A 20,825-nucleotide genomic window follows, 5' to 3' on the forward strand; every position below is an offset into this window, starting at 1 on the left:
TGTTTCAATGGCTGAGTGCATATCTAATGCAGAATGGCATGGCATGCTAGAAGAAATCCGCAATCGACTGGCCATTTTGCATCGAAATGTACAGTTGGCTGTTAGAAGTGAAATCTCATTTATAAACAATAAGACGAACTCAAATCTTTGAACTCTATTGTCTGTTATTGTCAAATGAGCTTTTGTGCTGTAGCCAATCGGCAACGGCCCTTGGTGCACCTGCATCTCTCCATTGGTTTCTATTGCACACACCTGGTCGAATACGGAATCAATTTGCGCAAAGATTCGAATGTTATAGGTAACAGCCATTTGCAGTGGATTCCTAGCTGAGAAGCTAATTAATCGGGTGGCGAGCATCGATACCCTTTATATTAAGAATGCCATCGACGCTCTGACAGCCCTGACCAAGCTAAAGATGCCAAGAGCTTTTCTTATCAAGAAGAAATGGAAGAGCGCCACCGAGGATCATCTAGAGAGAAGCTCCATCAATATTCACGGTATACATTCGTAATCACTGCATATTAGATAAGCGTTTTTCATGCAAACAGATGAGTTTAGTTCTTACAAATTCATAGCACACGATACACTTAAACCACTCCAAATGGTCATATGGGCTTTTTGGAGAATTCGAATTTTACAATTATCTTTCAAGATTTTATTTCGTTTATTGCTTTTACAGTTTTGATAACGATTTCCTCTTTCATCGTCGATTCGACGTAGAAATCGATCTAATATTAATATATTCAGTTCAGCCCTGGGGCAATTTGAAAAGTATTGATTTAAAAATATTCTATCGAAATAGATATTAAACAGTTATTCTGTAGTTGTAAAGCAGTTTAAATTAAGAGATGCTTTAAATATCCTTAATTTTATTTCAGCTTCTTGTAGTTTGAGATGTATTTGCATTCAAGCAAAAATGTGTATCTTGTTACGCTTCCCTTTTCAAGCTTGCAATATATACCATACAGGATGTTTGTAAAAGAAGATTTTTCTTTAAATAGACAGGGAAGATATTTCTGAGCGCGGAAGTCCATCTTTCACTAATATAATCATAAGATATCTACGAATAGAAAACTTTCCTATGATATAATAAACACCAGGATCTATAATGTTGCCTACAAATCAACACGTGAAAAGTTTATTTGTCATTGAAAAATTTTCTATCAAATTTTCGCAATATTTCCACCAGTACTGGAAGAAACATGGAAAGTATGTGTCCAACGTCGATATATTAGAATCAAAAGTTCTTAAAAGACAGTTCGAATTTTTATGCCAAAGTTGCAAAAACATCTTGGCACTCACTTAAAGCATAAAGTAATATTAACATATAATATTAACATTTAATTAGTTTTTAATGAAGGAAGGCCGATATACTCTAAACCTTTAAGACGTCTAAATTTTATTGGAAGTGAAATTCATAAAATACTCCTGCTAAGTTGGTAATAGATATTTTTTAAAAATGATATAGGTGGCTCCTAATAAAATGATAAGCATATATTCAAAGAGTATGCGAATTTATATCTTTTAAGCATGAAGTTAATAAGAGAGTTTATCGTTAGCCTGTCATTACACGTATTTGCATGATTTGCAGATGAGAAAGCTCCGGTCTTTCAAGATGGCAAGAAAGTCTCCGAAGAAAAGACGACCGTTGTTAATAGAACCAAATGTGATTTGAAATGCATCAGTTTAGCACCGTTCTCGTCGCCCAAAAGAGGACTGGAAATATCACGCCAGTGTTATCAATCACCAAGCCCGTGGGATGCAGGTTTGTGACTCGAATTTTCACTACCCTGATAGGCTGCACTCACGCAGATAGCTTTCAAATAATTGTCTGCTGCCAAACTTTCTTCAAACTGAATTGCTCAGCTAAAAGCATGTTCCTTGAATCTATTCTTTCAATAGAATAGCTGAAATGGCTAAAAAAATTATAACGAAGCAGCCGAATCTTTAAAGTAAATCTGCGCAAAGTTTTCAAGATAATACAAACAAATCATTGCTGACGAATAAACTTCCAGAATAGATGTTATTTTTCTGAAGTGATATCTATGAGTTACGTCACCTATCACTCAGAAGTTCTACTAGCAACTGTCATTACAAACGTTTCCCAAGAACATAACAGCATCTTTCAGAACACTAAGAGAAAAAAGTTTTATCAGAAGGCGGTCAACTGTATTCCATCGTGCCCGGGGTGGCATCAAAATCTTCGTTATTTCTGTATGCCGTGGTGAGGTCGGTTAACACTGGCAGCCGCTGATCATCAATGTTGATGATATCAATCTTTTGAAATGATAAGTTTATATTCTGTAACCTTTTTGCTAGATCAGGCAGTCTCGTGATTTGTGAAGAGCACGTGGCAATTTAGACCTCAACGCCCACATGTGTAAATTCAGTGAGCAATTCTCAAAACGCCAAGGAAAATTGACAAATGAGTTCATCATGGCAGGATAAAGGGAACGTTTTTTGAGTTTTCCTTAGAGCAACTTTGCTGCTAACATATAATGGTGTAGGCACACCCACCACTTTTCCAGATAGCAACATATTTACAAAGTATCTAAGGTCGATGTAAAAACATCCAAGAGCTGTTGGAGACAGAAAGTAGGAGGCTATAACACCCTGTTAATTATCAAACTATAATCAATCTGCATTACAGCCATGCACTGAACGAGCAGATGAAGATACTTCTCTTCACCCCCTTTTTCATCCACCCAACTCCATTTCCCCCTTTTCGACGACCCTTTTCCATTTACCAATGTTGCCTTGATGCAATGAAAATATATTCCTATGAAGCTTCTTTTATATAGCACATGTATCTTTGTGCTCAACCAGTAAACGTACAAAAAGGACGTGTCAAATATATTCTTGATCTCCTCTCAAAAAAAGATTTATTCTAGTTTTATTCTATCGAAAATCTGTCTTTGCTTTACCTTACATCTATGAAAAGATTCTAGAAGACCTTTGACTTGATTGACTTGCCATAAGCCTTGTCTAAGCTACATTACATTGCTTGCATGTTTTGATAAGATGTCCTGGCTTGACGAAACTAACACCTTCAGAATTGTTTTCACAAAGTTCCACAAATGTATTCAATAAGTTTCAAAGATAAATTTACATTGGCCCTGCTAAAATCTCTAATGTTTTTGGTTAAGAAGGGTACTGGCTATCAAAAGTCAGACTTTTGTTTCCAAGTATCAACAATAAGCGTAGTTTAAAAGAGTATTCTACAACTTACTCGAGAAAAAGTTTAAAATATAATTTGTTATTGCTAACAGAATTTATTACAAACATCCTGTTGTGAGAGAGATTTATTAGATTTATTCTATGTTGTGATTTTTTCTTTAATGAACTAAATGGCCAAAATTGCTGACATTTTAAGGATTGGTGAAACCAAAAAATCTACAGGCAATTTACGACTAAAAAGGATTAAAATTAAGAACTTTGGAGTGGAAATAAGAATTAATTGCAATAGATCGACTGTATCTCAAGATTTATGCTGGTTAGAAAGTTGAATGAAAATTCACTAAAGTTTGAGGATATGAATTTTAGTTAAGATTAAGTGACGATTTCGACAGTGCATCATTCTCATCATGTGAGACCAGAATATTTTGTATTGAAATATTGTAAAGAACACCTATATTGGATGACCTCTAAATAATTTACAAGGCGATAAAGGTTATGGTAGAGACTTCTATGTTTTGCAACATCCTATGTTCGATTGACAAGGCTCTGTTTCTACACCTTTGTGAGAAAGTTATGTGTAGTTTTGAGTCTATAGTTTCAGAAAGTCAAACAACAATTGTCATCATTATATAGACATCGTCTATGTCAGCTATATATCGCAGAACATCACGATTGCCAAAATCACTTAATCGTAATCAACCTCATTATGTTTACCGGGAGTCGACTTGAATCAATGATATCTTGCCGTATCTACTTATCATAAGTGCTCTGATGTTGACTCTCAACGTGGACAAAGGAAATCTCTTCAACAATAGTGGATTTCGATTTCTTTGAACGTTGCCAATTGGAATAACTTTTAAACTTGTTTCATAAATGTACAAACCAAGTTAATCACAAACAAAGCCAGGGCAGCTGGCCTATGCTTATCTCAAAATTAGCAAAATTAGATAAATCTGCGCCGGTCAAAAAAACGTTCACGATTGATCTTTGAACAGGTGAATCTTTCAAATCACAGACATTTCAACGCTCGAAAAAACAGTTCCGTTGCAAAATCCAGTCATATGCAGGAAATTAGAGGAATCTAGCAACAAAAGTATCTTAATTAACCCCGATTTTGTTAATCAAGCCTCTGTGATTCAATTCAATTTGTGTGACATATCAAATTTTTGGCGCCTTGTTTATGTCACCTCGTCAGTGAGGCAATCGGCCTCTTTCCCGTGGTGGCGCCTCCCTTGTGTCAACAATTCACGGCCGTCTTCCTCTGTCAATTCTTCCGAATGACCAATAGAGATCCACCCTATCTAAAAATATTGCGTATCAGAATGTAATAACGTTTTTACTGAATGGGTATTCAAAAAGAAAAGAAATTGATATCCGAATCCATGGGCTATCAGTTTGACCGAGTCAGATAAAACAAAGAAAAGGAAGCGTCAAGTTTGACGATGTTGCAAAGTTAATTTCTTAATTACAGAGGATTCAAGACGAGAATCAAAGTAAAAGATATCAAAGATAATTTCTGCTACTTTCCATTGATAACCAACCCATGCTTTCGATACCCGTGTGGTTTTGGATGAGCGAGATCTCGTTCAAGATGGACAACTCAGAAATTATCAAATATGGCTAATTCTTCTCCATATGGCATGAACAGAGCCATGCAAAACACATTGGCTGGATTTAAACCTTTCTCAGATAAAATTTTACAATTAATCCCAAAATGTGATAACAAATCAAAAAGACGGGCTAATCTCAAAACGCATGCTAAGATTTATAGAAAATATGCGAGATTTACTGATAAAGAAAGGCTGGGAAAAGAATATAAATCACGAGTGTGTATCAGATCATGTTTACATATTATGCAATTGGTTGGATCAAAAAGGTGTGGCCATGTTGCGATCATCTACACGGCAAAAATGAATCATATTTTAGTCAGCATCAAGAAATATCCACGGAGGCCATGTTCTACATTGCTTGTACAACTTTCTGGCTTTAATGCATTTACAATTTCGTTTCATTTCAAAGACTTCTTTTTCTTCCCTAACGTACTTTAGGATATAAACAACTTTGAGTTTTTCTTGTCATGTAAACAACTTGATTGAAAATTCAAGGTATTAAACGCTTACAGAATTTTACACTGTCAATATCCGTTATCGAGCTTTTCTGTTTGACAAAGAATCTTGGAGCAATTTTGGCATGAGGAGTTATCAATTTTTAGCAGGTCGTTACGAGCAGGCTGTCATAAGAACTAGTTCTGGAAAACGTGAATCGTTATAAACCATATGCGCTTGAAAATAGGTACTTTTGCTTGAATACCTATCAAATGCATGGAGTACAAGGAGCATAGGGTAGAGACGAGCTTCTTTGTGACCGGTAGCTTGAAGGAGTTTAAAATTAAGAAAAATTGGCAAATTTCCTAATGCTTGAGCTCGCGCACGAAACGTTTTAAGGTGAAGTGAAAAAGGAGAGTTGCAGTTTGCAAGAAAAGAAATGGAAGAATGAAACAATAGAAGATGGATTAAAAGAAAATGAAATGGTTCTGATGTAGATTCAATCTAGTTATTAAAGCGAGATCTTTTTAGCTAACAGAATTTTTTAGCTAATAAAACTTCATTGCTAACACAGAAATTAATCAGGCAGAGCATCACCAACACGAAAAGACCATACTGCGTAAATTGATGTTACAAGTTCACGAAAACAGGTGATGAGTCAATTTCGGCAGATGCTGCATTCATTTTATTCGGTTTTAATGTGATTTCTTCAAGGTTTTAATGGGACTTTGATGCGTAAGAGCATCCATGTGTCCAGACAGGTTCTGATGAATTGAATCAGGATCACAGACAGTAAGTGTATTTGCAAAAACTTAGACATGATTTGTAAACACTTAAAAAAGACTTTAAGAGATTTCAAGGTAATTCTTGCCAAAATTAAAGCTCTGAAGAAAACTAACCAAATCAGATGATAAGAAAATTAAAACAGGAAAGAAAACTGGAAATTTCTGGAGATCTAGCCATTTTTAGATGGTTGTTGAAATAAAGTGATTATCAATTTCTAGGCCAGCCCTTCCTTGGATAGCATAGTCATTCAATAGCTCTTTGTCTAGACGGTTCTTATATTAAACGTACTTTGTTATTTTCTTATCTTGCCGAGTATTGAAAAGGTCGCACAAAACACATGTTTGCTACCATACTTTAAATGACCGTCCCTGTGTTGATTTATAAACAGTTCTTTAATTTTTACAAAACTTAATGAAGTCCACACAAAGAGTCTAATATGGATGACAAAGAATCCTGAAGAATGTTCTTTTAAACGACAAGGGCAACCAACAGCTTGCATGTCTAACATCTCAATTTAACAAAAATGATTTCTTTTTGTTTGTTTTTATCCTAATTCTTCACCATTAATTATTCACATATGAACATGGAATCAATCTTTTTCTTAAAGCATACTTAACTTTGGAGTTTTATTAATAAACTGTTGTCGGTATCATCCCGTGTACTAAAGAAATTGAGTCCCTTTTCCATCAGAAAGCAATTCGTCTGCCCTACGCTCGTTTTTATTAACCTTTGTTATGGTTTGGCATATCTAATCATTCAAAAAACATCAGAGTTACGTGATGTCCAAAGATGATTGGCAACGTGATATTAAAAGAATAATTTCAATTCTATGATCGGTAATTTAGAAATGGATTAGTGTTTGCAAGCTTTATATATTTCAATGTCGCAAAGCACAATGGGTAATTCCTCCGCAGCTGAAACAGAGCGCGCAGCTAAACTAGCATGAATAATGTTATTATAGAAATTTTACTGCAAACATCGTAAAACCAGTTTCAAAACTCTTCTTATGAGAATTAACTTCCCGAAGTGGATAAGAACTTTTCTAATGGTGGGAAGGAGCACGGGCCTTGACAGGCTTTCATCGAATACCAGATACAGTATGGCCTGGCAAATTAAACTGTTCCTTTTCCCCACTTTTTAGCCTAAAAAGTTTTTCTTCTACTTAGCCTAATGCCCATGTTGAGTCTTTTATTTCTCAGCAAAACGTTTCTTAAAAGTATTCTATATTTTCCCAAGGCCCGCAACCATGTATCCTTAACATTAGCTAATCTACTGTGTGATTTGGCAAACAAATTTCATTTTAACACGTTCATATGTGTATTGAATTCAGAATTGTGTGCTGCTATATACCTTAAGCTTTATAGTATTCTGTCACCAAAAAATCAACTTTATTCTTTCATCGAAAATATTAATCGACACAAAGGCATTGTCTAGAAAAAGTCATACTTTAAATTACTTTATGCCCAAAAAGCTTCTTTAAAAAAAGATTTGAGCCCTAAAAGTTTCTTAAAAGTGGTTTCTTACTTGCAGGGCTTCACTTTTTTTCTTCAAATACATTAAATGTCTGTTGTGTGTTGTTATTTCACAGGCAGCATGGCATTACGGTTCATTGCATTAACCCCCCCCCCCCCCTGGCTGAATCAAGATCACGATTTCCTTATCAATGTTTGCATTTCTTTTTCTAGCACTCTTCAATTGGCAAATGCAATACATGCCCTTCAACAACAACCAGCGATATATTTTCCACAGAGCGCCTGTTGATGGACTCATGATTCCAGATCGATATATGAGACACCTTGAAGAGAGACAGATTGGTAACGGAGTTGAGTCTATTGTTGCGGCCAAACAGCAGTTTGTAGCCAGATTTGTTGAAAAGCAAGGGGCAACCGCGTGCAATGGGGACAGGGATGAGATCCCCCAACAAGAAAATCAGTTGACAAAACATCAAAGCAACGAAAAGAAGTTTACATGCACACAATGCAAAAAGATGTTTAGCACGGTTCACGGGCTGGAGGTTCACGTGCGCAGATCACACGCGGGAAAACTTCGTCCGCATGAGTGTAAGGAGTGCGGGAAAACCTTCGGGCACATCATGAGTTTGGAACAGCACAATCAAATGATTCACTCGTCGCTGCGAAGCTTTGACTGTCCCGAATGTGGAAAAAGTTTTAAGAGATCTTCCACTTTATCAACTCACATGCTTATTCATTCCAATACCAGACCTTTTCCATGCCAATATTGTGGAAAACGATTTCATCAGAAATCTGACATGAAAAAGCATACCTACGTACACACAGGCGAGAAGCCCTATAGATGCAGCGCTTGTGCCAAATCCTTCAGCCAGTCATCAAACCTTATTACCCATATGCGCAAGCACTCCGGTTTCAAACCGTTTCAATGTCATTTGTGTGAAAGAGCTTTTTATCGCAAAGTTGATTTGAGAAGGCACAACGTATCGCACCACCAGCGCGATAGCATGCAGTGAACGATTGGGAATGAGACTGTTACTGGCTGCGTCAAGAAGACAGAATAACATGACGCAGTCAAAAAGGCGTCGGCTTAAATAGGCGATTCAAAGATATTCAATATATCTTAACTTTATCAGTTATAGATAGAATATTTAGAGCTTGTTAAAGAGATTCAAAAAAGTTCTATTAACTGTAAATTGCAATAACCTGCCCAAAAACAGGCTCCAATGAAAGACATGATACAGCTTTGAGGATTTTCTTAAATTGCAAAGCAATTCGTTATGACGTAAAAGGTATATTGCAAAGTATGAAGTATGTTGATTTAGAGTGAATTTTTAGAGAGTACCTGGTACAAACAGTAGAAGAAATTTTCTTGCTTTGCTTTTGTATTTGCTGTAGTGTGTATACGTGTGTTTATGAGTATAGGACTGGTATAATAAAAGGTAGGCCTTGTCGCTCAAAGCGTCATTTTGTAGATTGCTAGGTAATATGGTTTTCGTTTAATATACTGTTTAACAGTTGAATACGTGTAAATTATGATTAAAACAACTTGTTTTTCGATTCTGTCATTTGTCTGTCTACTTTTCAGGGACAAGCTCCCCTTTAAAGTGGGTTCTGCTTTTTGTTCCCACTCTTGAATAGCAAGTTCCAGGGATTGGAAAATAAGATTTTATCATAAAAACAAAAACAGATGATACATTTTTATATGCTTATATATGCAAACAAGATTTAACTTCAATACATGAATTGGAATGATAGATAGTTTAAATGAAAAGTACCTTAACAAAGGGAACTGCATTGTGAACGAAAACGCTATATCTTACTTTTGTGTGAAATTTAAACCCAGGTGCAACACAGGAACAATCTAAAGACAACTGAAATACTTTGTCTTCAACGATGGCCTAATATATACAATCTCCCATGATTCTTTTATACATCAATAGCTTGGGGGAATTAGACCGTTAGTTCACAAAGATCTATATCTAGGCACCAACGAAATATAACCAGCTAAAATCTTCAACCCATGTATACATTGAAGAAAAAATCGTATGGCAATAGCATGAAATTATCAATATGATGTTATTATTAGAGACTGTTATGCAAAGGAAATAATGTTAAAAAGATCGCCGTAGAAAGACTTTAATTGAAATTAACGAACGGCCAGGCAGATTGAAAATGAGTGTTGGGTATGGGGGTCCGATCATCTCGTTGAGACATATAACAATGCGAGATTTCAAAGACAATCCTTTGCTGGTTTCAAGGGGCGAGTGAATTATCCAGGGCTTTAAATTCAAGATTTTCCCCGCGCATATCTTAAACTAAAGCATAAATTGTATAATGGATGGTGCTAACAAAAGGACGGGGCAAATAGACTAGGCAAAGCATATGAAATAGGTGAATTGTTGTTGATTCATAAAGATAAACAGCCGAGCTACAATCTCAGATTGGATAAGGCAATTGTGATTATAAATCAGCGAGTTAGTATCAATTGTAAATATGCTGGAGCGCCTGGCTTATTTGATTATATAAAAAACGACAAAATTACATTGATAGGCCATTGCCTTACATAGTGGATGGTGTTATAAAATTGCACGCATGAATATCCGATGGTATATTACATCAAAAGGTATTAGTGAAAATAATATTTAGATAAGCTCAAAGTTGATTATTAAGTTTTTTAAAAGTTCCAATTTGGGTTTTAGCGGGCACGGAGGCTCTGAAAAGACAAAAATAACAAATAATTAGGGAACGAAACTTGAAATAATTGCTACCTTAAAACATATTTTAATTCATGCTACAGTAAAACCTCAATTAATGGAAACCCTCTTATAACGGTCACCCATTGATCTACAAAAAAGACTGGATCGAGCTTCTATTGTGACAAAAAGGCTCCATCCGAGAACAGGGCCCCAAAAAAGCCCATCCAAGGAGAGTGCCTTCACTATCACTCCGAACTACGTTTTTATCTGCTTTAGCCGTTTTTCTTCTTCGGTATTCCGATACACATCACTGCAACTCTCGCCTATCCATATCATTCAAGCATTGGTTTTAAGGAATGGCTTCCTCCCTCTTTTTGGGCCCCTCTCTCTATCTAAATTGAGCGGGCTTCTAACTTCAAAAAAATAAATCGATCCAGTCTTTTTGCTAGATCATGGCGGTTACTTCACTTTGTCAGCCACCCCCGAATACCCCCCTATAACGGGCATTTTCTAACAACTGACACGCCACTTTTACGAATACCCCTCCCCCCTATAACGGACACTTTTTAATAACGGACACGTCACTTTTACGGAAACCTTTCTATGACCGACAGCTCCTTGTAACGGACACTTCTAACAACGGACAATTCCCAATAACGGACACCTCCCTATTAAAGACACTCCATAGAACTAACACTTTCTAATAACAAAAACCACCCTATTACGAACACTTTTCTCAAAAGGACATCCCCCCACCCCAATAACTGATCCCTCTGATAACAGCAAAAAATTCCAAAAGATTCTGTTCTAAAGCATTGTAAAGAACATGCAGCGATCACCCCTTTGAAGAAATGTTGGGCCAAGTCAGCTCATTTATGGAAACTTAAATGCAGTTAGTTTTCCAGAATTTTCCCAGCTTTATTCTGAAATTCAAACCAGTTTCATCTAATGCTATCGAACAGGTAAGCCCGAGTTTATCCTCGAATTAATATTTTTATTCAGTAAAAGCAAATACCTTGGTTATGTCAATGCCAGTCATTTCTTCCATTGCCTTCGGCAGCCTGCAGACAATATCAAGCAATTCCCCAGTGATTTTGGAAGCACCAACAGCACCATTACCACTGGAAACCATTGTCACTTTCTTACAAGATGCCAGAGGAGCTGCTATCTCGGCAGCAACCTAAAAATGCGCAACAATTCATTAAAGATCGGCCTTTTTAGGAACATGCCCTAAATTGAACTATATATTCAAAAATAAGAAGACATTTGTTTGCTTGGGTATGCGTTAAGATGTTTAGATCGCTCCCTGGTCTAAACCTAGCAGAGAAACCTAAGGAAAAAAGGTACGCATGCCTCTTAGAAACTCGAAAGCCTCTTTAAACAATATCACCAAGAACCGCACCGCAAAGCGGTATGCCATCCAACAGAGTTGCAGTAAGTGTGAAGTAAAGAAAACAATTGACAACTCAAACAGTCGGCTGTAGACCGGTTTCGCCCCATATCAGGGCTCATCAGTACAGCTAGACTGAACGAGGACCTAAATCCGACCTAGGGCCAGCAATTAGGCTGTCAGTGGCAATGCATGTGGGAGGTAGTGTAAAAAGGAAAAGAAGTATGCATGAGTTTTAGAAACTCGACAGTCTCTTCAAGCAATTTCACCAAGAACCGCAGCGCTTTTGCACTCACTGTTATCAAAAAATCTCTTTAAGCCCCCTCTGAATTAAACATAGAGCTTCAAAAATATTATAAAAAATAATAACCCACCCAGTCCCTTCTGAGCTGAGTAGTGACTTCAAGGTAAATCAAAAGTCATAATAAAATGTCAGGACATAGCGTGAATGCTAAAATGCTAGTAACGCGGAGGGTTTCAATTCAGTTGAAGAAAATAACTAGAAAGCGTCAAATCGGATTACCTTGGGTAGTGTTTCCAGCATCATGTCAATCATGGCGGCTTCTTGGTATTCTTTCCAGGCATCGGCCTTCTTTGCCATCTGCTCGGCTTCTGCTTTAGCCTTAGCTTCAATAGCAAATGCTTGTGCTTCTCCTTTCATCTATAATTCAAATAAAATTCCATCACATTTAAAGTAAAACTTCAAGAGCTGTGCAACCTAAGGCAGAAACTTGGCAGATTTTGTCCGGTAAGTCGAATATTCCGCCTACTGAAAACCAGGACCAACGATTTACTTCCTATGGACGGATATTCCACCTAGATGGAGTCAATATATAGCGATATTATACGTATCCAAGTCCTTTCTTGCAGACCTCTGTAAGAACACAATCAATACTAAAAGAACAACAACGGCTAACTAAATACAATGAACCATGTAGGACTTTAGTTTTGAAATGAAAAAAGTGCGATTCCTAGAAGAGTGTGTCATACTAGTAACTTTCTTGAGTCACAGCTACGCAATACCTTACTTGCAATATAAAAGCTTACTTACAATAAATAAAAAGATAATAGAAAAGCAACAAGTTTATCAGTAACTTGGACTAAACCACAGACCCTGATTGATTCAGCTTCCGCCTCTGCTTCCAAAATGACCCGGTTGCAATTAGCCTGGGCCAGTTTTTCCGTCCTGTATTTCTCTGCCTCGGCCGGTCTCCTGATTGTTGCCTCCAATTCCTTCTCTCTCCTGGCAATCTCTTGCTCCTGCAGCTCAATCTGTTGTGTTCTTTCTATGACTTTGATCTGCATCTGTTCCTCCTTGATTTTCTGTTTTGTGATAGCTGCCTGCAGCTCATAGGCCAAGTCAGATTTGGCTTTCTTCGTGTTGACTTCCATGTCGTAGCCAGCCTTCTTCAGTGCATAGTCCCTCTGCGATTTTGCAATCTCAGTGTCATTAGCAAGCTTGGCTTTCATCTCTTGTTCTTCTGCGGAAGCTTCTTTGATTCCTGACTCCATCTTTGCCTTGGCTTTTCCAATTCTTGCCTCTGTCTGAACCTCTGCAGTTCTTTTCATTCCAAGTGCCAACAGGTACCCCTAATGCAAAAAGGAGGCCAAGTTCTAAACAACAGTCAAAGATAATGGTTTTCTAAATAGAAAAATGCTATCATGCTGGGGATCAACCTAACAAGTGAACTGCAGAGATACTAAACTCCTTTTAGTTGTGGGTCAAAATAGAGCCTTATTCGACTTCAAGTAGGTTGGGCCAATCAACAATTGCCTAAAAATGACAATAACTTCATATTCTCCCTCTAGTGAGTGTAAAAAGAAACAAACACTAGCAAATCCTTATATCAAATTATTTACTCATTACAAAACACTTAAAATCCATAAACATAGCCTCAGTTTTCTTCCATTTTACATTGATCACATTTATAGAAGAAGGCACAAAATTTGAGCGCACAGGTTTCTGGAACTGAAAAAGGTGATTAATTATATACATATAAATATATAAATGTATATATGATTCTGTTTTTCAAAGTATCATTTTGTCGCTAATTGCATTGATGGCAAATAATTGCAAATATTTTCTGCTGGCAAATATAACTGATATTTTAGAGAACAGCAACCAATTTAAGGTTTTACCTCTTCATCTCTGATGTCTTTCAGTGTGTAGCTGATAACACTGATACCCATGTTTACCAGGTCTGATGAAGCCACCTATATTCATCATAATTTGTAAATATATAACTAAAGTTTTATATGAATGGATACAAAACAAATTATAGCAAATTAGAAATGTGCTAAACACAGATAATAATTAGATTAATCTGATTGTAACATATTCAAGAGCAACTAAAATTGCTTGCAGAGGTGGGAAAATAGCTTTTAAAAAAAAGATAAAGTTTAATAATATGAATTTAATCGTTATGTCTTATATAAATATTTGTTGAATTTTTTCATCAAGATTCTCATCAAGAATTTTTCATCTTCTTGATTGTCACTTGTTTTCCTGCAGTTCATGGAGACAAATGGTGCTTAGAAAAGTTCATTAACAATTTTGCTTTATAGTCTTTCAACAGAAGTAAGTTTTTATAATCAGAAACAACAAATGAAATCACCAAAAAATACAGAGGAGATAAGTGAATGTATTTTTCATGCTAAAAGCACTTTCAGTTGAGTAAACGGTATTATAAACAAAACATAAAGATTGTTCTTGTAGCTAAAAAAATGCTGCAATCAAAATCATACCTCAAAAACTGATTTGGAAAACTTCTTTCTGTCTTGATAAATTTCCTATTAAGGATAAAAGACTCTTGTATAATTTAGGCACAACGATTACAAATAAGAAAATATATTAGTACAATTATATTTATTTATGGGCAAAACTGTACACCATTCTGTGTAGATACAGAATAGGATGGTTCTGAGTTGAAACTTTGGGTTTTATGTTGTTTGATGATTGCATCAAGAAGGATTGCATGTTGTTGGTACTGTTGCCTGATGATCACATCAAGATTCTTTTTCCACCTGATACCTGATGAGATTCTTTTTCCACCATTTTTAGATCAAATAAAAAGTTGCTGATAGGGAAACGAAACCTGTACCAAACAAAGGTGTCTAAGGAAGAAACTTTGCTACTGCCATAAAAAGTGGTTTGTATGAGTTTCTACGAACCTCAACTGTCATTGTTCCCATAATGGCTCTCTGGTGACCTTCCTGAAACACAACAAGGAAAAAGCTCAATTTTATAAAAACATCAGACTAACAGAATCCTGTTACTAAACTTGCTCTACATCTTCCAGGGAATAAACTGCAATAAATTTCAATTATAGAGTGCAGTTATCTTGATAAAAAGGTGGAGAATATAAATGTTTTTCAACTGATCAAAATAGCAGACTTAGATTTAAACAAAACAATGTAACAGTATTCTCGCTATGTTGTATTTTCTGGCTAGGGCGTCAAAATTAAGCAAGATACGTTCGAATGAAAAGGTTCTTTTTGACTGGTTATTTCAGCTTGCAAGTAATTATTAACTTCTGATGACAATAAAAAGTGAATGAATTTTATTTGATTAAAAAACAATTTCTGCTTAATTTTATGGACATCTAGTCTCAAAATAACAATGGCATTTTCTCCATACTGCAAGTACAATACCAAAATACCTCTGGTATTGAATAAAGCAAAGCAATCACAATTCAATTTTAATAGCAGACATTTTTTTTAGATAAGAACAATTTCCAACTGTTAAGCTTTATAACTTACAAGAGTTTCAAGTGCAATTTGGTGAACTTCCCTTGTGCTCTTGCCAAGAAACTGCTCACAAGCAGCATGAAGCATTTCCATATTTTGACCCTGTATCTTCACCTTGGAAAGATTTAAACCAGATGTTAATTAAAACCAGATTGCTAACTATTACTATGTTAAACAAGTGCTTATTCCTCCCTACTAAGACTTGTTACTCATGATGAATTTAATTTTCAAGGATTGAATAGGCATTGAACCTAGCACTTAAGGCACACCTTAAAAAAGCCAAAGAGTGATTTAATGAGCTTCTGAAAATGTAAAACGATATTGTAATGAGTGAAATATTGTTTGAAAATAATGTTGATCAAAGATAAACCATCTTCTCAAATGGCCAGCCACACTAGTACAATTTATAACATTGTATGGCCTTTATACCATTTATTTAAATATACATATATATATATTTTACTAATATTTCGATACAATTTTATACTCGATTTCACATCTAGTTTTGTTTCAGACCAAGTCTAAAAGAATATATACATTTTCAAATGAAAACATTATGTTTTACGCATCAAAAATACAAACATTTAAAAAGATTTCTTAGGAGCTCATTCTATAGAGCATCTTCATTTTGCTTAGAGTAAGGCCTGATTGAAGTAAAAACATGACATATATATAAAGACTAATAAGCATTAAAAATGCTAAAGAAACTTTTAAATACATACTTGGGCAATTCCAGTCACAGAAATGGGTACACCTTGGACTGTATAGACCTTGACTGATTCAACATTTAGAGTCATCACATTGAGATTGATTCTGTATTAAAACAAAATTAATTACTATCCTCATACCGAAATTAATTCAAAAATGTTAAATTGATTATTCAACTTGCATCTTACTTCTTTTATAACCATAAACCGGAATCAATCAACAACTTTTGATGTAATGATACAACTGAATTTCACCCAGTAAGGTGAATTGGTCATAAATTTCACCCATAAATTGGTCACATAGAAGCAACACTATAAAGTCTATGATGAAGTTTCAGCAAAAAAATTGACTGTGATTAAAAGTTGTTGATGAAACCTGATTAAAAAATATGAGCTCTTCTATGATTACTCTATAATGAATAATATGAGTAGATTTGGAATTCTATCACAAGATTAGACGGATTTGACCCATAAAAAATAGGCACATGTTATGGCTCACAGCAGTGGCAGACACCCAGAGGAAAAGGAGGCAAACGCCCCTAATACTTTAGAGAACCATGGTGTATTGTTCTGAAACAATGGAAAACGTGATGTCATCTGATTAAAACAATAAGCTTGCCCCTCCAATATTTGACCAAGTGTCTGCCCCTGGCTCACAGCTCTCTACTCTAAGCCATCTCACAAAAATAACAAGCACAGGGGGCCTAGTATATAATACTTGAATAGGGCCCCCGATTGACTTTTAACCTAACAACACAATTACTACAATAGTGTAGAGATAAGACAGGGGTGATGGAAGTACCCAGGACAAATAAAGCTACATTACAGAGCTTCTTTAGTTAAACACTCTTTTCACAATCTACAAAAATCAAAATATCCATACTTTTGGACTCTCTGGATTCCTGGCCACACAAACGTTCTTCCACCAGAGATAAGTGATGGTTTTCCATGACACGCACCTGAAAATCACATTATAAGCATATAATAAAGTATAAATAGAATAAAACTGATATAAATACATTTGAAAACTTCACAAATCAAATCCTCTTGGAAAGGGGGAGATTTAGTTACTTCATTTTTAATTAAACAGTTTGCAACTATGGAGAAACCATGTTACAGTGTTTTTAGTGTAATTAATCTAATAACAGTATTTTTCCAGCTATAGGCCCTGAACACTAGTTTTCACAGATCCTGATTTTGATTCATGCCTGTGACTTTCCGTTTCAATAGTCTTTAATGTAAATTTTGTTGGCTTCAATCTCACTTTGAAAATGTCAACAATAGCCCTTGCGAGCATCTCCATTATCAGGATGGCTGTACCAATAACTGGAATCACTAGTTCCTTTGTGTTTGCAATGCATTCCACAGAAACTCAACATAGAAAACAGCAATTAGAGCCTTTGGACTTTCCTCACATTTTATTAGCCTCCTCTGTCTAATAATAAACACCTTTCTGCTTACTTGATGAAAAAAATTACGCACTATAGTCAACCAAATCGATTCTTTGCACTTGAGTGTTAACTGGAAAATGTATACCACATTGAAAACTTTCGGCTTAAAAATGATGTAGGGCTGTGCCTGAAGAGTTTGAAGAGTTCTCTGATGAAGACCCTTCCAGGGAGTCTGTTTTACAGATATAGCAATCCCTCTCATTAATAGAATCGCATTTCTATTCATGCAGTGGCTATCATTAAGAGCAGCCAGCTGTCACACAATAAAACTGACCAACGGCTGTCTACTACTACCTACAAGCCTCTGCATGAATATAAATGCGATTCCATTCATGCCAAGGGGTCGCCTGGCTAGGAGTCAAGGACTGTCTTTAAAAGCACCAACCATTAACAAAAGGAAGAAAAATTACTCCATATAGTTTGGGTTTTAGTGCTCCATGATAGAGAAAATACAACCTTCGACACACCTTTAATTAAATACTGCAAACAGAAATTTGTATTTCCAACTTCATCGACACAAATCCAAGAATATTTGCTTGTTTAAAATGGAAATGTTGTTCCTATGTTAAACTCCTTAATTTAGTGAAAATACCTTTGGGTATGTTCCAGGATATTCAATCAACATTCCATTTAATTCACTATAAGAAAGCTATGTTAACGAAGAAACAAATCAAATGCTTTAGGGGTCCCGGAAGGTCACCTATGTAGCGCGTGAATAGAAAAGCAAAACTATTAATGCCGCCAACATGCAACGGCCACAATCTGTGATGCATAGCTGCTGTAGAACAAAAGGTCAAACCCTACACGTTCATAGTATTTGAAAACTATGAGCATGGCTGTTTCTTGATTTTGTGGCGGCCAAGAGATAAGATCAAAACAACAAAAGCGTTACTAAGATAGAATACAGCGGTACAAACAAAAGTATTTAGATTGAGTCAAAGGACAGACAACAGACTACACCTGGAAAAGAGGCCATTGTGCTCATCGAATTATTATATCGCAGACTTTCCTTTCTCTGGAAAAAAACTTGCTCATAGACTATTCATACTATGAGCAGTGCCCACCACCCCTGCTCTAGGATGGTTTGTTCTTTATATGATTCTTCAACAGCCCTGTTCTTATACATTTACAGGGTGAAGTCATCTTGATAAAAGGAAAGAGCATATAAATGTCTTTCAACTGATCAAAAAAGCAGAATTAGATTTGAAAAAAAACAATGAAACCATATCCAAGTTATGTTGTATTTTCTAGCTAGGGCATCTAAGCAAAATACATTTGATTGAAAAGGTTCTTTTTGATTGGTTATTTCAGCTTGCCCTTTCATAACCTGACTAAAGTACGGTTTTTATTCTATGATTCTCTAACAGCTCTGTTATTATAAAGTTGTTCGTAAAAATGTGGTGGCTTGTGGCTTAAAAATGTTGCTGCGGTGAGCAGGAGAGCCGCCATATTTAACTTTGTCTCTTGGAACCACGCTGTGGCCTTGTTGGCAACTATTTTTGTCACCAGAGGTCTGGACTAATAACAGTTTGTTTTTGGTGCAATGCGTCCTTCCCTAACCACATGTCATACAAATTGAAAGAACTTTGAAGTCTGTACACAGGCTAAGGAAATATATCTTTCATTATTAGAAAAGATTAACTTTAAAAATAAGGCTTTATTCTCAAATATCTGTTCATAAAACTGTCTTCCATGGGATCACTGAAATTTAATATAGTTGCCAAAATAATATTGGTGCTAATTATGAAAAATGTCAGCTTTCTCATAAGAAAAAAGCTGATCAAGGTTTTGTCCAGTGAACAGTTGTTAGCAGATACTCACTCAAGGCTAAGACAGCATCTGCAATTTAAAATTCCCCTTCAGCACAATTTTAAGGAAATTCTACATCATTTAGCACACCTACCTTTTGAAAAAGAAGGAGAATTTACAAATGATTACACTTTAATGGTAATTGTTCCTTGATGCGTGAAATTTCCTACAGCACCCAAAAACTGCAACAGTTAGCAGAAATAAGCGATGCCAGGTTTGTTTCTTCAAACCAAACAGTGTGTATTTTAAATGGTTAAAATCGAATGAATTAATGCCAACCAATTTCACTAGGCATGATTACAAAACACATTATTAAATATTTTTACAATAACTTGCAAAATTCTTCTCTTTGAACTATCAACTTTCAAATTTATCAGCTTGACAAGAACAAACAATGAACAGTAGAAGTTATGCATATAAGTGAAGCTTTGCAAATTTTAAACTTGCAGGAAATTCCAAGACAAGTGTGTAATTTAGTTATCTCTATGTTTTTGGGTGCCACAAAGAACTTGAGCGCCAGAGAGTAACAATGCACATTACAAGGGATTAAAATAACTGAAAAAGACAAGATGTCTACCGTAACATGCAATGAAATGAGCAACAGATACACAGGCAACAGTCAAAATTAATGAAATCTCAAACATTTAATACGTTCGTACAATTTTAAGAATATACAGGAGTAGTCATTTCACACGGCTTTCTGACATTTTAGCAACTTTCAAAAACGTTGCTGGTTGTTTTCTGGTTCTTTGCAGATGCGTTTACAATCAAATCAAGAAAATGTAAACAACATCATATAATATATCTTGCAAAAAGATAATAAAGAGTAAGGTTTAAAATTTTAGTTCAAATACAGTGGCCTGAATTCCATTCTAAACCCCATACTTAAAGTTATGTGCTCAGTTTCACGTATATTTCATGGCCTACCCTGTTCCATTTGGCCACAAATTCTGTGATTTATCGACTCTTCATTACGTATTGAAGAAGTGCATTGCATGGTCAAATAGCTAAACTAAGAATAACAAAACATTAATAAATCACTGCTTCGATTAAAATTGTAAACTAACCTGACACAACCATTGCTTCATTTGGACCACAAGTTTCAAAACCCATTTTGCTGACTCGGTGAATTTCCCACTGTGCAGCTAAAAGTTGCCTTTTCAAATTTATATTCTACCAGAACTAAACTCTTCGTTAATGAAGGCTTCCTTTGCAACATCTGCTACAAGAATTTGCAAACAGAAATTTGGTTGAGCTGGTAAAGTGACAACACTTCAACTTGCGAGCTACAAAGCAAACTACACTGCAATCAAAATGGCCTTTGCTGCGTATGTATTCACCACTCCCATTCAACACTAACGTACCGCGAACTCCCGCGTATTACACACTGTTCTGCGTTTAAGGGTCAAATGAATTAGTCTTACCCGAGCAGCAGAGGCGGTGAGAAGGGGTGGTATGAGGGTTATAAGCCTCATGGGTAATGCGCAGTATACTCCCACTCTGAATTAGCTGATGATGCCAATACTTCAATTCTGACAAAAAAGA

The 20,825-nt window shown here is 35.8% G+C and overlaps 2 protein-coding genes across 2 annotated transcripts; one reads left to right on the forward strand and one right to left on the reverse strand.

The window, feature by feature from the left end:
- Nucleotides 1-257: 257 nt before the first annotated feature.
- On the forward strand, nt 258-9,040 carry LOC135693928 (uncharacterized). Its single transcript, XM_065212514.2, has 3 exons — nt 258-497; nt 1,592-1,765; nt 7,694-9,040. The coding sequence occupies exons 1-3, from the start codon at nt 416-418 to the stop codon at nt 8,491-8,493; spliced, it is 1,056 nt and encodes a 351-aa protein (XP_065068586.1). The 5' UTR covers nt 258-415; the 3' UTR covers nt 8,494-9,040.
- Nucleotides 9,041-9,171: 131 nt separating this feature from the next.
- LOC135693925 (flotillin-1) lies at nt 9,172-20,626 on the reverse strand. The gene is made up of 11 exons (XM_065212510.2): nt 20,348-20,626; nt 16,904-16,979; nt 16,036-16,126; nt 15,326-15,427; nt 14,738-14,779; nt 14,312-14,356; nt 13,706-13,780; nt 12,680-13,156; nt 12,090-12,227; nt 11,192-11,356; nt 9,172-10,193 (listed from the first exon to the last, which is right to left on the reverse strand). The coding sequence occupies exons 1-11, from the start codon at nt 20,391-20,393 to the stop codon at nt 10,176-10,178; spliced, it is 1,275 nt and encodes a 424-aa protein (XP_065068582.1). The 5' UTR covers nt 20,394-20,626; the 3' UTR covers nt 9,172-10,175.
- Between the last annotated feature and the right edge of the window lie 199 nt (nt 20,627-20,825).

Source organism: Rhopilema esculentum, chromosome 11, assembly GCF_057945365.1.
Source record: "Rhopilema esculentum isolate cy_ngs chromosome 11, ASM5794536v1, whole genome shotgun sequence".
Lineage (NCBI taxonomy): Eukaryota > Metazoa > Cnidaria > Scyphozoa > Rhizostomeae > Rhizostomatidae > Rhopilema > Rhopilema esculentum.

Excerpts from the sequence above, each read along its gene's own strand:
- LOC135693928 (XM_065212514.2), top strand. The coding sequence starts at position 416 with ATGCCAAGAGCTTTTCTTATCAAGAAGAAATGGAAGAGCGCCACCGAG. Across the intron at positions 498-1,591 it reads AAGCTCCATCAATATTCACG|ATGAGAAAGCTCCGGTCTTT; the intron begins GTATACATTCGT and ends CATGATTTGCAG. Across the intron at positions 1,766-7,693 it reads ACCAAGCCCGTGGGATGCAG|CACTCTTCAATTGGCAAATG; the intron begins GTTTGTGACTCG and ends TTCTTTTTCTAG.
- LOC135693925 (XM_065212510.2), bottom strand. The coding sequence starts at position 20,393 with ATGGGTTTTGAAACTTGTGGTCCAAATGAAGCAATGGTTGTGTCAG. Across the intron at positions 16,127-16,903 it reads GGAATCCAGAGAGTCCAAAA|AATCAATCTCAATGTGATGA; the intron begins GTATGGATATTT and ends GTTTTAATACAG. Across the intron at positions 14,357-14,737 it reads TGGGAACAATGACAGTTGAG|GAAATTTATCAAGACAGAAA; the intron begins GTTCGTAGAAAC and ends TATCCTTAATAG.